The sequence below is a fragment of the Juglans regia genome, chromosome 10 (genome assembly GCF_001411555.2).
Source record: "Juglans regia cultivar Chandler chromosome 10, Walnut 2.0, whole genome shotgun sequence".
NCBI lineage: Eukaryota > Viridiplantae > Streptophyta > Magnoliopsida > Fagales > Juglandaceae > Juglans > Juglans regia.
Window position 1 is genome coordinate 34,565,494 of NC_049910.1, and position 13,441 is coordinate 34,578,934.

Here is a 13,441-nt window from a genome sequence, read left to right on the forward strand (position 1 = left end):
TACTGAATTAATTGGATGCATGAACTTCGATCTTATTCTGCTGATAATTGGCATATACGTTTCTTATTCTTTCAAATGAATGAATTTTTTGGATAACGCCCCAATCTTATACTAGCCAAGACTCGCAATGACTTTCATTCCATGGCTTTTCGTCCATCGATCGCTGAGTCACCCACCCACCCACACACACACACACACACACACATATATATATATATATATATATATATATATATATATACAGAAGATCATTGGGTGGTTCCACCATATTAAATAATGGCTAGTATTTTGATCACAAGAATTAGCGCACATGATACATGATGATGTACGTACGTACATTGACGTTTCTACGAGAGGAGAGGAATTCCTATTTCTCACTCAATGGCAAGAATATTAAATCATGGTCAAGCAAATAAAATGAGAATTGAATCAAGACCCAATGACAAGAAACATTTTTAGAGGAGAAAGCTGGATCATATTGTTTTTTTCTTTTTTCGTTTTTTCTCAGATTAGGTTCATGATATCTTACAGCTAGCTAGCTTTCCAGCCCTTCTTGTCAAAGAGGGAGAAACAAAATCTTACAACTATTTCAGAAGCCTTTTTACCACCACAAGATCATTACATGATGTGAGCAAATTAAGGTTGTGAGACTACTTCTATATATATAAAGCATCAAGAGTACTAAAAAAAAGGCCTCTAGTGTCTATAGAGATTGTCAGCTGTTAATGTTCTTCCCATGGCTTCGCAACTACATGCTTGAGTACTATTCTGAAACCCTAAATGGCAGCACAGACGTCCTACACTTTCACTAACATTCCCAAACCACTGGCACTGGATCGAAACCTGTTGTTGTTGTTTTTGTTGCTGCTTCGGCTCGTTTATGTTGGGAGACGGAATTTGAGGCTGATAGGGCAGCCCTATGGAGAGTTCAAGGTTGAGTTCTGGAAACACTTCCTCCGTGGTCACTCCACTGCTACTATTCGATTCTTCAGCAGATTGAGTTCGGACTTTCACGTTGGCATTATTAATAGTGCCATTCATTGGATTCTTGAATTCAGGCACTTGGATGAATGAAGCCATATAATTCTGCACTTCAAAGAGATCAGAGCTCTTACTGTTGTTGTTGTTGTTGCTATTGTTTGTACTTGTTTTGTCATTGATAACGTTTGTGGTGGTGGCTGGGTTGACTGGACGATGAGTTTGAGGATCGATTCCACGGCTGCAAAGCTTTCTTTTGATGTGTGTGTTCCAATAATTCTTGATCTCATTATCAGTTCTTCCTGGTAGGCGCGCAGCAATAAGAGACCATCTGAAAGATGCAAATGGTAAAAATATTTAGAAAAATACTTAATTATCGAAACCCAGATGGATTCTGCTCGTTCTTTTTTCTTGGCAGATTCTCATCCTCGTGTCGAAAGGAGGGTTTTAAGTCCAATATAGAGGCTTAATTTAACTAAGCGCGCACAAGGTAGACAACATTGTTTGGGATTAAATTAATAGTATTCTAACTTTTAAAAGTGAAAAAATCAAAAGCAGGATTAATGTTTTCTGAAATTTATAAATTAGGAAGTATATATAATGAACCAAAACGACACAAAAAAGTTTGAAGGGAATACTCATTGCGTACTTGTTTCCAAGTAAGTTGTGAAGGTGGATGATGAGTTCATCTTCCTCATCAGTGAAGTTTCCTCTCTTAAGATCAGGCCTGAGGTAGTTTATCCACCTCAGTCTGCAACTCTTGCCACATCTAGGCAAACCTACATGGTTGAAACCAGCAATCCTTAGAACAACCCAAAATCTATGGTGTGTGTGAAAGAGAAAGATCAGAGAGGGAGAAAGGTGGGAATTAAAGTTACCTGCAGCTTTTGGAAGAGATCTCCAACAGCCTTCCCCATGAACTTTGATGTAGTTAATGAGGAGTTCATCTTCCTCTTTGGTCCATGCTCCTTTGTTGGTGTGTTCTTTCTGACAACAAGGAGATCTGCCCATGGTTTTGTTGGTTGTTAGAAAGGGAGAGAAAAAAGAGAAACCTGCGGTGAATGGAGGTGGAAAAGGAGTTTGGGGGAAAAGGAGGAAGAAGGAATATAAACGGGAGGTGGTGGAAAGAGCAGGATGGAGAAGGTGCAATTGACTCGGGACCCCTTTTTTTCTTACAAGATGTAAAGCGGGGGGAGTGTATTTGACCGAGTTGGTGAGGATCGACGAGTGGTTGCAATTAAGTTAGTGCTCGATTTGGTAGGTAGCTCTATGTTTTATGTTGTTTTTTTTTTTGGAAATTCTTTTGTATTTTGTACTTTTCCCTTTTTTTTTTTCTCAAATTTATCTCCAAACTTTTAGAACTCTCAATTTACCTCCCAAACTATGAAATTTACTGGATTTACTCCCCCAATTTATTACCAAGCTAAAATATGTTTACACCCAAGCTAGACACGTGAGCAATACATATATATATATTTTTTAGAAATGATATATATAATCATGAAATGTGTAAGTAACGTACAATTCTTTTAGAAAAAAATGAGTAAATAGAGGATCTATATGAAAAAAATTAATTTTTTAATAGTGATCCTCACTCTTTTTTCAAACGATTATAGTATACTTGCGCACTTCACGACTGTATGTAGCATTACTTTTTTTTTCAAGTTATATATGAAATTAAAAATATGATAATAAATAAATAAATAATTATTGACTGACCACCACCAATTTCGCTAGACATGATCGACAAAGCGAGATTTCTCTTTAGTTATGCCTATTCAATCTATTTCAATGTGCTCTTCAATCCCCATTTTTCAATAATTTTGGTTGCCCCAAAAGGAAAATAATAAATTATCTTCATTTTATTTTTCTAATGTAGTCATGATCTTTGTAAGGGTTTTTTTCCCCTTTATCTTAACGGGTCTGAGAATGACAACTAAGAAAATAAGAAGCGAATGCTCAACCTAGAACAAGTAGACTCTTCGGCTTGGCCTATGGGTAGACTCCCTTGGACGCAACCTTCATAAGGGAGGGTACTGCAGGGCAATGAAACTCGCCGACTTGGAGATCCCTAGAACAGTATCCAGCCCTTGAGTGCCTGTCCGCGTAAATGCGCGGGAAGTAAGGGGGACCCTCGATCCTTTAACATAGACACGTCGACGGACCACTAAGGACGTCAGCAAGTTGAGAAAAATTAGGAAACTACTCCGCATTAATAGCACCACTACCTGAGCTATACTCCATATTAATGACATCGTCGTAAAGCCACACCACCGTATTAAATGACTCTAACAAAAGGAATAGTATGAACAACACAAACTTCATAGGAACATACACGATCAGTCCTCCTAGACTCATGGTATAAATAGCAATTTTTGTTTTTTAAAGAGTTGGAGCCATATGTCCAATAGTGACTCATCTCTAATTTTATTAATAAACTCTTACTTATGGCGGAGGAACAACCTTAATTACATCAAAGAATTACTAACAATAGCCCAACATAACTTAACGTCTAACATACAGAATACCCAACCTATCTGTTCTAATAAGACCCCTGAGCCTCCCCAACCCGTACTCCTCACCCATGAAATCCTAATTCCCATCATTAGTACCAAATTTTGCCAAAAAATCAATCACCATATTTGCTTCTCTAAATACATGAACAATCTGAATATTAAGAGTATAAATAATAGACTGAGTTTCCTCCCAAAAATTTCACAAATACCAATAATTACAAGACCCCATATGAACCAACCTATAACAACACTAGAATCCGACTCCACCACCAAATCCCTCAACCCCAACTGTTGGTAGAGACGTAACCCATCTAGGAAAGCACGACACTCAGCAATGGTGTTAGTAGCATGCCCATAACAATGTGCAAATCCCCCAAGTACCCGACCATTTGCATTCCGAACAATACCTCCACCACCAGATACACCTGGGTTCCCAATTGAACTCCCATCTACATTAAGCTTAACCATACCCACTTCCGGCGGAGACCAAGCAATCAACCTTGGCCTACGCTCAACAACAGCACCAATGGAAAATTAGGATCACACAAAACCCGTCTATCAAGTGAGCCAAAACTCTTGAAACCAATTCTGAAGATTTGAGTTGTTGGAACCTGATCTAAATACGTACGAAACATGATGTTAATAATTTTAATTTTTGATTATCAGTAATCGTTGAGAGTATATATATATATATATATATATAATATATAATTATTATATATTATATATATATATATATATATATACTCTCAACTATTACCGGTAGAATGTGAGAAAGACGGCGATAAGAAAACAAATCTACCATTGAATAATTGTGTTCATGAAAAATATTGTACCTTAGGCTCTATAGGTTGTGACTTTTGTGTTGATTCTCGTAGTTCTTTCTTTTTTTTTTTTTTGAAATAAACCATTCCTCATTCATTAATATAAACTATTTGGTCAATACAAAGGTTATCAATCTGTAAACTATTTAAGACAAACAATGGTGCTTCTTCTATCCATATTTTTTCCTCTACAGTATGTAACGCAGCTCTAGCTAGTTTATGAGCTACTACATTTGTGCCTCTATGTGAGTATTTAACTTTCCAACCTATCCAGCCTTTGATCACCATCTTCAACTCTTCAATAATACTGCCATAGAAAGATAAGTCTTCATCTTGATTGTTCACAGCATTTATCACAATCTGTGCATCCCCCTCGAAGATTACTTTGTCAAAGTTGAGATCTCTACATAAATCCATTGCTGTTCTTAGAGCATAACACTCTGCTAGAGCTGGTTCAACCACATCTTGCTTCTGAGCATGACATGTTGCCATGACCTCTCCCTTCTCATTTCTTATTATGACCCCGGCACCCATCTTTCTTGCTTTAACATCCAAAGCTGCATCCCAGTTTGCCTTAACCCAACTCTGTTCTGGTGGAAGCCATTTTTCACCTCCCATTGCACTGCTATTTCCCCTTTGTCCCATTACCTGAGTTTGAACCTGATGAAACTCATTCAAGGAATCTTCTGCTGCTCTAATAACACTGCTAGGACTGGTGAACTTCTGTTCAAAAATGAAAGCATTCCTTCTGATCCACAAACTCCTCATAATGGCAGCTATTGCTTCCATTTCAGTTTTATGGAGCTTTTTTGTCAAACTCTCCCACAAACTCAATAAATCAGTTTCTTCTTGTATCTTCCATTTCTGCACTATTTTAAGAAACCCCGCCCACACATCATTGGCAGCAGGGCAATACCAGAGAACATGCATTACAGATTCCTCCTCTTGGAGGCATATTGGACACATTGAGTCATCACTAATCTTCTTAACAAATAAATTCTTCTTTGTCGCCAACAAATCATTAGCTGCCCTCCACATAAACATTTTAACTTTCCCTGGTATGTTCAGCATCCAAATATGTTTCCATCGACCATCTGATTCATCCCCTCTTGAGTACTCCCCTTGTGCCCTTTTTGTTCTTCCTTGCTCCAAGTAATATGTACTTTTAACACTAAACAAGCCTTTAGTAGTAGGCCCCCAAAACATCTTATCCTCCACCTCATTTCTGCTCAATGGAATACAACAAATCTGTTCAGCTTCTTCTTTCATAAAGATTGCTCTGACTAAGTGCTCATTCCATTCCTTCTTTCCCTCAACCATAAGGTCGCAGACCTTAGCCTCTCCATTCAAAATTGTAATTGGAGACTGAACACAGAAAGTGGATGGGGTAGTCAGCCATTTACTTCCCCAAATTTGGATCCTCTTCCCATTACCTACCCTCCAGCCCCTCTTTTAATAAGCCCATAGAGCTCCAAACACTCCTCCATATCAATGAAGGAGAATGCCCCAGCTTTGCCTCCAACAGATTGGAATATCTAAAATATTTTTCCTTATAAATCTTGGCAGTTAGAGAATGAGGATTGTGTAATAATCTCCATCCTTGCTTTGCCAACAAAGCTGTATTAAAATTCTCTAGATCTCTGAATCCCAATCCTCCCTTACCTTTTGATTGCCCCATTTTCTTCCAACTCCTCCAATGAATACAACTCTCTCTTTGCTGGTTGCCCCACCAAAATTTAGCTAGCAAACCATTTAGTTCTGAGCAAAGCTTCTTTGGTAGTCTGAAAACACTCATGGTATAGGAAGGGACAGCTTGCAGCACAGCCTTTATCAAAATTTCTTTTCCTGCACTTGAGAGAAAGGAGTTCTTCCAACTATTAATTTTTTGCCATATTCTTTCTTTTAGGAACCTAAAAGTGTTGTACTTCGAATTTCCCACCAGAGTAGGAAGTCCCAAATACTTTTCATAGCTCCCTTTCACCATATCCCCACCTTCCCTCAAAATCTTGCTTCTGGTCTCAGAATCAGTATTAGAACTGAAAAAAATGGCTGTCTTATCCTTATTAAGAAACTGACCAGAGGCTCTCTCATAAGAGCTAAGGATCCCTTTCAATTTTATCCACTCCTCAACATTGGCCTTGCCAAATAGAACACAATCATCTGTAAAAAGCAGATGATTAATCCTCAGCCCCCCCTCACAACTGATACTCCTCTAGTAATTCCCTGTTGATCAGAAAAATTCAGCAAAGCACTTAGTCCTTCTGCACACATTATAAACAGGTAAGGGGATAGTAGGTCCCCTTGCCTTAATCCCCTTGAAGGATATATTTTAGCACCTGGCTCACCATTGACCAAAACTGAATAAGTAACTGAGGAAACACATCTCATAATAAGATGTATCCACTTGCTACAAAAACCCAGTTTTACCATTATAGCTTCCAAAAAAGCCCACTCAATTCTGTCATAGGCCTTGGACATATCAAGTTTGATGGCCATGCTACCCTTCTTGCCTGACCTCCTCCCCTTCATAGAGTGAAGAACCTCGTATGCCACCATTATGTTGTCAGTAATAATCCTTCCAGGTATAAAAGCACTCTGGTTGGATGATATTATACTCGATAACACTCCTTTCAGCCTGTTTACAATAACTTTCGAGACAATTTTGTAAATTACATTACAAAGGCTAATTGGCCTGTACTCAGTAACAAGTAAAGGGCTTTTTGTCTTGGGGATTAGAGCTATATAAGTGAAATTAATAGAAGAGAACAGAGAATTACCATTGAGAAAATTTAGCACTGCATTGCAAACCTCATCACCAATTGTTTCCCAATGGTTTTGATAAAAACAAGCCCCAAAACCATCAGGACCAGGTGATTTCAAGGGACCCATCTGTTGGATAGCAGCCTCTATTTCCACTCTGCAGAATGGCCTAACCAATCTGTTGTTCATCTCACTTGAGACTCGAGCCTCCACATGCTGCACACATTCTGCAATGTCTTCTTGGCTTGGCCTTGATGAGGTAAACAGGTTATTGAAAAAGTTATTAATCTAATTATATATATTAGATTAATAACTTTTTAGTAAATAGATTGTAATATTAGTCTAATTATATACAGGTAAACAGGTTATATTAGTCTAATTATATATATTTTTTAATTTTTTTTAGTGATTAAGGATGTTAAAAAAATAATTAAAAAAATGATAAAAAAAAAAATAAAAAACTTAAAATGACTATGGATAGTAAATAGATTGTAATAGAGTATAATCCTATCACTACCCTACTATATATATAGTGATCAGCTATAAATTAAAACTCTCTCGATTGGCCAACAAAGAAAGAACTACGAGGAAGAATTAGTCACAAGTGAGGATCAGTGTTCAGGATTATTCTCCTCTCTCTCTCCCACGGAATGGGAGCCTGAGGTGGAGTGGGGGGGCCCACTAGATTCTAACGGAATTTAGGTGGTGGTTTATGAGTGGAAAGGGACGGAAAGGGAGTGGAGTACGGAGGAATACGGTGGAGAAAGGCGCTGAGGGTGGAAAATTACAGAAAAATACAGGGAGGAACAGGGAGAAAGAATGGAGGATTTAGAAGAACAATGGAATAAGCTAAATCTGCTGGAAGAAGAAGAAGCTGCTATAGTCTTTGATGAAGAAGTTGGCGAGGAGATATCTTACAGAGGAGAATGCAGCCTGGTGGGGAAAGTGTGTATGGACAGAACTATTAGCAAAGAAGTGGTGGAGAACACGATGAAGAGAGTGTGGAAAATAAGCAAACCTGCTAAGTTCCTAGAAGTAGATACAAATGTATTCACTATTACATTTGCAAATCCAGCAGACAAATATCGTGTTTGGAGTGGAAGACCTTGGTCTTTTGATTACCATCTGTTTGCGTTAAAACTTTTTGAGGAAGACACACCACCACAGAAGCTGAGGTTCATGCAGGAGCGTTTCTGGATCCAATTCCATAATCTGCCACTGTCCTGCATGAATGAAGATAGAGGAAGGCAGCTGGGCAATACCATTGGTGTGGTGGAGAAGGTGGATGTTAAAGAGGATGGTAGTGGTTGGGGAAGATATCTGAGGGTCCTGATTGTGATAGATCTTCAAAAACCTCTAGCTAGAGGCAGAACCATCAATGTGAAAGGAGAGAAACTTTGGATCCCCATAAGGTATGAAAAGTTGCCTCGTTTTTGTTTCTCTTGCGGTTGTTTAATTCATGAGAAAGGAGGCTGTGAAAACAAAAATGTAGGGACTGAACAGTATGGGGTATGGTTAAGAGCAGATATGAAAAGAGGAGAAAAAATAAAAAGAGAAGGGGAATCTGTCAATTTAATGAAGAATAATGTAGGTAAGGGTGGGCATATTCAGGTGGAGGGAGATGATGTTGCAAATATCGAAAAAGGAAAGAAAGGGTTAAATGGAGGAAAAACTAATGGAATGGAAGAGGGACTGAGTGAGGTTGAGTCAGAGGAAATAAGTGCAAAGGAAAATGAGAAGGAGGGAAAGTTAAATGGGGAAGTGATTAGCAATAAACAAGTAGAAGCAGTAAAGAAAAGAACCAATGGGGAGGAAGTAATGAAGGGAGTAGGGTATGAAAAGGAGCTTATATTAGTGGATGAGGAGCAGAAGGGAGATCTGAATGAAACAATACAACATTTAATTATCAAGAAGGGAGAATGGAAGAGAAGGGCTAGAGAAAAAGGAAAAAATGTAATAAACAGAGGTGAGCAATTAGTTAAAAAAAGAAGGTATGAAGGGGAAGAGGGGGGAGCTATAAAGAGGTTGAAGGAACAAAAGGATAGTGAAAGTGGAGAGGGGGAGGAATACAATTCTTCAATAAGCATGGTGGTGGCTGTTCAACAGCCCCACCATTCCCAATGAAAATCCTTAGTTGGAACTGCCGAGGGCTTGGGAACCCTCGGACAGTTCAAGATCTTTGCCTTATGGTGAAGGAAAAGGACCCAGATGTGATATTCATTATGGAGACTAAGTTGAAAAGTGAGCAGTGTGTGAGATTGAAGAAGAGATTTAGCTGTGAGGGATGTTTTGTTGTGGGATCAGTGGGATCAAAAGGAGGTTTATCTCTATGGTGGAAAAGCAGAATAGAGGTAGAGATACAAAACTTTTCACAAAGGCATATTAGTGCATGGATCTCAGAAGAAGGAGAAGGGGAAAAGTGGTTAATGACTGGTTTTTATGGCCAGCCTGTTACCAACAGAAGAGAAGAAGCGTGGAACTTGCTAAAAGCATTAAAACCAAACTCCAATCAAGGGTGGTGTGTAATAGGAGATTTTAATGAGATTGTTTCAAATGATGAGAAGATGGGAGGTAGGCCAAGATCAGAGAGACAAATGGAAGGGTTCAGATCAGCACTAGAAGGGGGGAATTTATTTGATCTTGGATGGAGAGGGAATAAGTTTACATGGAGTAATAAGCATGAAGATGAGACATTTACAAAAGAAAGGCTAGATAGGGCAGTGGCTAATTCAAAATGGTCACAAGTGTTCAATGATCATTATGTGGAAGTGCTGACTAGTAGAAGCTCAGACCACAGGCCAATCCTTTTGACTATGAAGAAGAGAGGTGATAAGGTTTGGAGGAAGAGAAGGGTCTTTCGATATGAAGCTAGTTGGGTTATGGAGGAGGGTTGTGAGGAAGTCATTAGAGGGGCTTGGCATTCAATGCATAGGAATTCACAAAGTCAAAAGATCCAGGCTAAGCTAGAGTCTTGTAAAACAGCCCTTCAAAGGTGGAGTAGACAGACCAGTTCAGACAGATCAAAAGATATTAAGGAGAAAACTGAGTTATTGAAACAGCTTCAAGATGAAGAGAGCAGTTTTAATGTTGCAGAGATTAAAAGGGTTCAGAGGGAGTTAGGGGCATTGCTTGAAAAGGAAGATCTAAAATGGAAACAAAGAGCAAAAAGAAATTGGTATGCAATGGGGGACAGAAATACCAAATTTTTTCATGCTTGTGCATCACAAAGAAGAAGGAAAAATGTTATTAAAAAAGTCATGGATGAGCAAAAAATTGTTGGCCAATCGAGAGAGTTTTAATTTATAGCTGATCACTATATATATAGTAGGGTAGTGATAGGATTATACTCTATTACAATCTATTTACTATCCATAGTCATTTTAAGTTTTTTATTTTTTTTTTATCATTTTTTTAATTATTTTTTTAACATCCTTAATCACTAAAAAAAATTAAAAAATATATATAATTAGACTAATATTCATTTCCTTAAATATTAAGTAAAATAAAAAATTAAAAAGAAATCAAATATAAAAAAAGTGGTAAATGAATAGTATGAGAATAATAATCCTATTATTTTCCATAACAGATAGGTGCATGAACTTTAGCAATTACACACAAAAAGAATAAGGAAAAAAAAAAAAGAGATATTAATTTGTCTTTATCAAATCCCAAAATCATGATATCTCTTTATTCTAAAAAATTAATTATATTTTTCTTTATAGAAACCTTTAAAAAGTGACCCTAATTATTTCTATGAAAAGTATTGATCAGCAGGCAGAAATTAAGCATGGGGGCGACGGGAAAAAAAGGACCAAAAAAATGTAATGCAAGATGAACAGTTGGTAGGTACGTAAGTAGAACCTTTGGAAAGATGAAAGTAGTACTGATCAATGACAAAATCAGCAAATTAAGATCCGGTTTGATATTTTAAGTATTTTTTTTTCCCAATCCTATTTTAAGTATTTTTTAAATATTTTCAGATATTTCTTTCTTAAATGTTTCTTAGACATAAAACATTTTTTTAATTTTAAACTTTTAATGGTACAACTTCCTCAAACTCTCAAAACAAAATATAAAAAATAATAATATTATTTTTTTCAAATTTTAAAATAAAATTATATTTAAATAATTTTATTCTATTCTTTAAAAATACTAATAAAATATTTTAATTCAAAATATTTAACTATTCAGATATTCTAAATATAAAACAGGATCGATAGACTCCAATATGGTCGCATTCATGAGTCTCGACTTGAGGCAACCGAGGCCGTCCTACCAAACTTTTTTGTTAGACTTTCCCAACCTAAACATATCCCATCTTCCAAGCTTGTTCTTTTTTCTAACTTTTTACTTATGGTATTCCTCCTTTCCGCACTCTTTTCTTCCTACATTAATTTTTAATTAAATTATCAAAACTTTTATATACGGTCACTTTTAAATATTATTTGTGTACTCAATTAATGTGATTAGTTGCGTCACTTTCTTTTAAATATAAAATAATTAATTTGACCAATCATTTCTATTGTATCAATAGAATACATAAAAAATATGTAAAAATGATTATATGTAACAAAATTCATAAATTATATATACATGGCCAATATTTGTAATAAAAGGATTCTAGAAGATCAATATATATATATATATATATATACATATATATATATATATATATATATAATTAAGCACTTCCCACTTACTCTCCACTTACTCCTGTCAATTCAGGATGATGAATGTAACACACTAATTGCCTACTTGCCATGATCATTCATGAGATTAACTGTTCCCAACTTCATGAATATCTATCATTTTTCCACATCATGCATATAATTTCTTTGTCCCAATAATAATAAAACCCCAAAATAAGGATCTAATTAAGTACTTGTTTTTTTTTTTTAATCTCATGATATTGATTGATATCGAAAAATTAATACTATTTTCTGTATCAATTAAGTACTAATATCATATATATCTAGTAATTAAGCTGGCCTTTGCTGATGAAGGCCGTCATCTTCCTTCACGCGTGGAATATATAATATATATCCTACCCACTACTAATATTATTGAATATTAAATGCCCCGGAAATTGAAAATATTTCTAGAACATGTGACGCGTAAATATTACTACTTTTCATTTTAGTTGAATTTTGAAAGTTTTTTTGTTTTTTTTGGTCATTTTCATTGTTCAACCAACCCTGCCAACATAATATTATTCCAGCATTCCACAGCAAAAGAAATTCATTTTAGACCGGTCATATTGCATGTGAATTTCTTTTATGGGGAAGGTTGGTAAGGGCCATCTTCCTTATAACTTAAGCTTTTGTTGCTTCTAGAAGCTAGGGTTTGAAGAAAATAAATTATTAAAAATAGAACATGGAAAAGGGGAGAAAATGGAAGAATCTTTCAGGTTGGTTAATTACCCACCTCCAGACCTATATATATATATATATAGTTTTTTATATGTTTTTGCCAAGTACTTCATATATCTGATATATATTGGAGCAAGTGGGCCTTTGTGCTTTGTGCTCCTCTCATGTTATCTATTCCCATTTGCAAATATGTATGGTTTTGTTTTTAGTGATTTAGCTTATCCTTATATATTGCTGATCATCTTATACATGAGGATCATGATCTTTTGACTACAAATTATATAATTCTAATATTTGTCACAGATCATGAAATTTTTATTTCAGAATTGGGTCCACATTAATTAGGCAGACCAGAAAAGGGGATTTATAATGACCATATTATATCAAATATTTCTTTTCTTCAATCGATCGGGGTCTTAGGCACATATGCGTTCTAATATTTAAATGTTTGAGGGGCGCATTATTGGCACCTTTTAAATATGCCAAACAGGTACTAGATCAATACCTTTTAATTTTCATGCCTGATTAATGAAGAGCTAGCTACATACAGATGAGATATCCCATATGATAAAGATAAGAATAGGTAGCGAATGAGATCTCACATGATTGTTTGGGAAGGAAAAATTATTGTTCTTTATAAAGTTCTAATGGGGCTCCAATTGTATATTGACTAGTCCTTTTAGAGTATAAGTCAAGTGATTTGAACCTTCTATTTGGACGTTATAACAGAAATTACCAAAATTTTGGTAGCATTTTGCCCAGCTCGGCCCCCTCATATTCATGTAAATAGTTTAGCCAACCTTTGAAGAATGTTTAATTTTGGCCAAGTGCACTTGTTTGGACATGGTACTTTAGAGAATTTTGTAAGTTCATGAGCTTTAATTATTGCAATTAAGTTAAGAATATGAACAAATTATATATGTTGATACACTTGAAAAAACAAAAGTTGCAGATAGGAGGCCCCCCCCCCCCCCCCCCAAAAAAAAAAAAAAAA

The 13,441-nt window shown here is 36.1% G+C and overlaps 2 protein-coding genes across 2 annotated transcripts; one reads left to right on the forward strand and one right to left on the reverse strand.

The window, feature by feature from the left end:
* Positions 1-393: 393 nt before the first annotated feature.
* Positions 394-2,136, reverse strand: LOC109019965 (myb-related protein 308-like). The gene is made up of 3 exons (XM_019002349.2): positions 1,857-2,136; positions 1,628-1,757; positions 394-1,309 (listed from the first exon to the last, which is right to left on the reverse strand). The coding sequence occupies exons 1-3, from the start codon at positions 1,987-1,989 to the stop codon at positions 697-699; spliced, it is 876 nt and encodes a 291-aa protein (XP_018857894.1). The 5' UTR covers positions 1,990-2,136; the 3' UTR covers positions 394-696.
* A 5,761-nt stretch (positions 2,137-7,897) lies between these two features.
* Positions 7,898-9,202, forward strand: LOC118349709. Its single transcript, XM_035695252.1, has one exon. It carries the CDS (start codon positions 7,898-7,900, stop codon positions 9,200-9,202), a length of 1,305 nt encoding a protein of 434 aa, XP_035551145.1.
* The last annotated feature ends 4,239 nt before the right edge of the window (positions 9,203-13,441 follow it).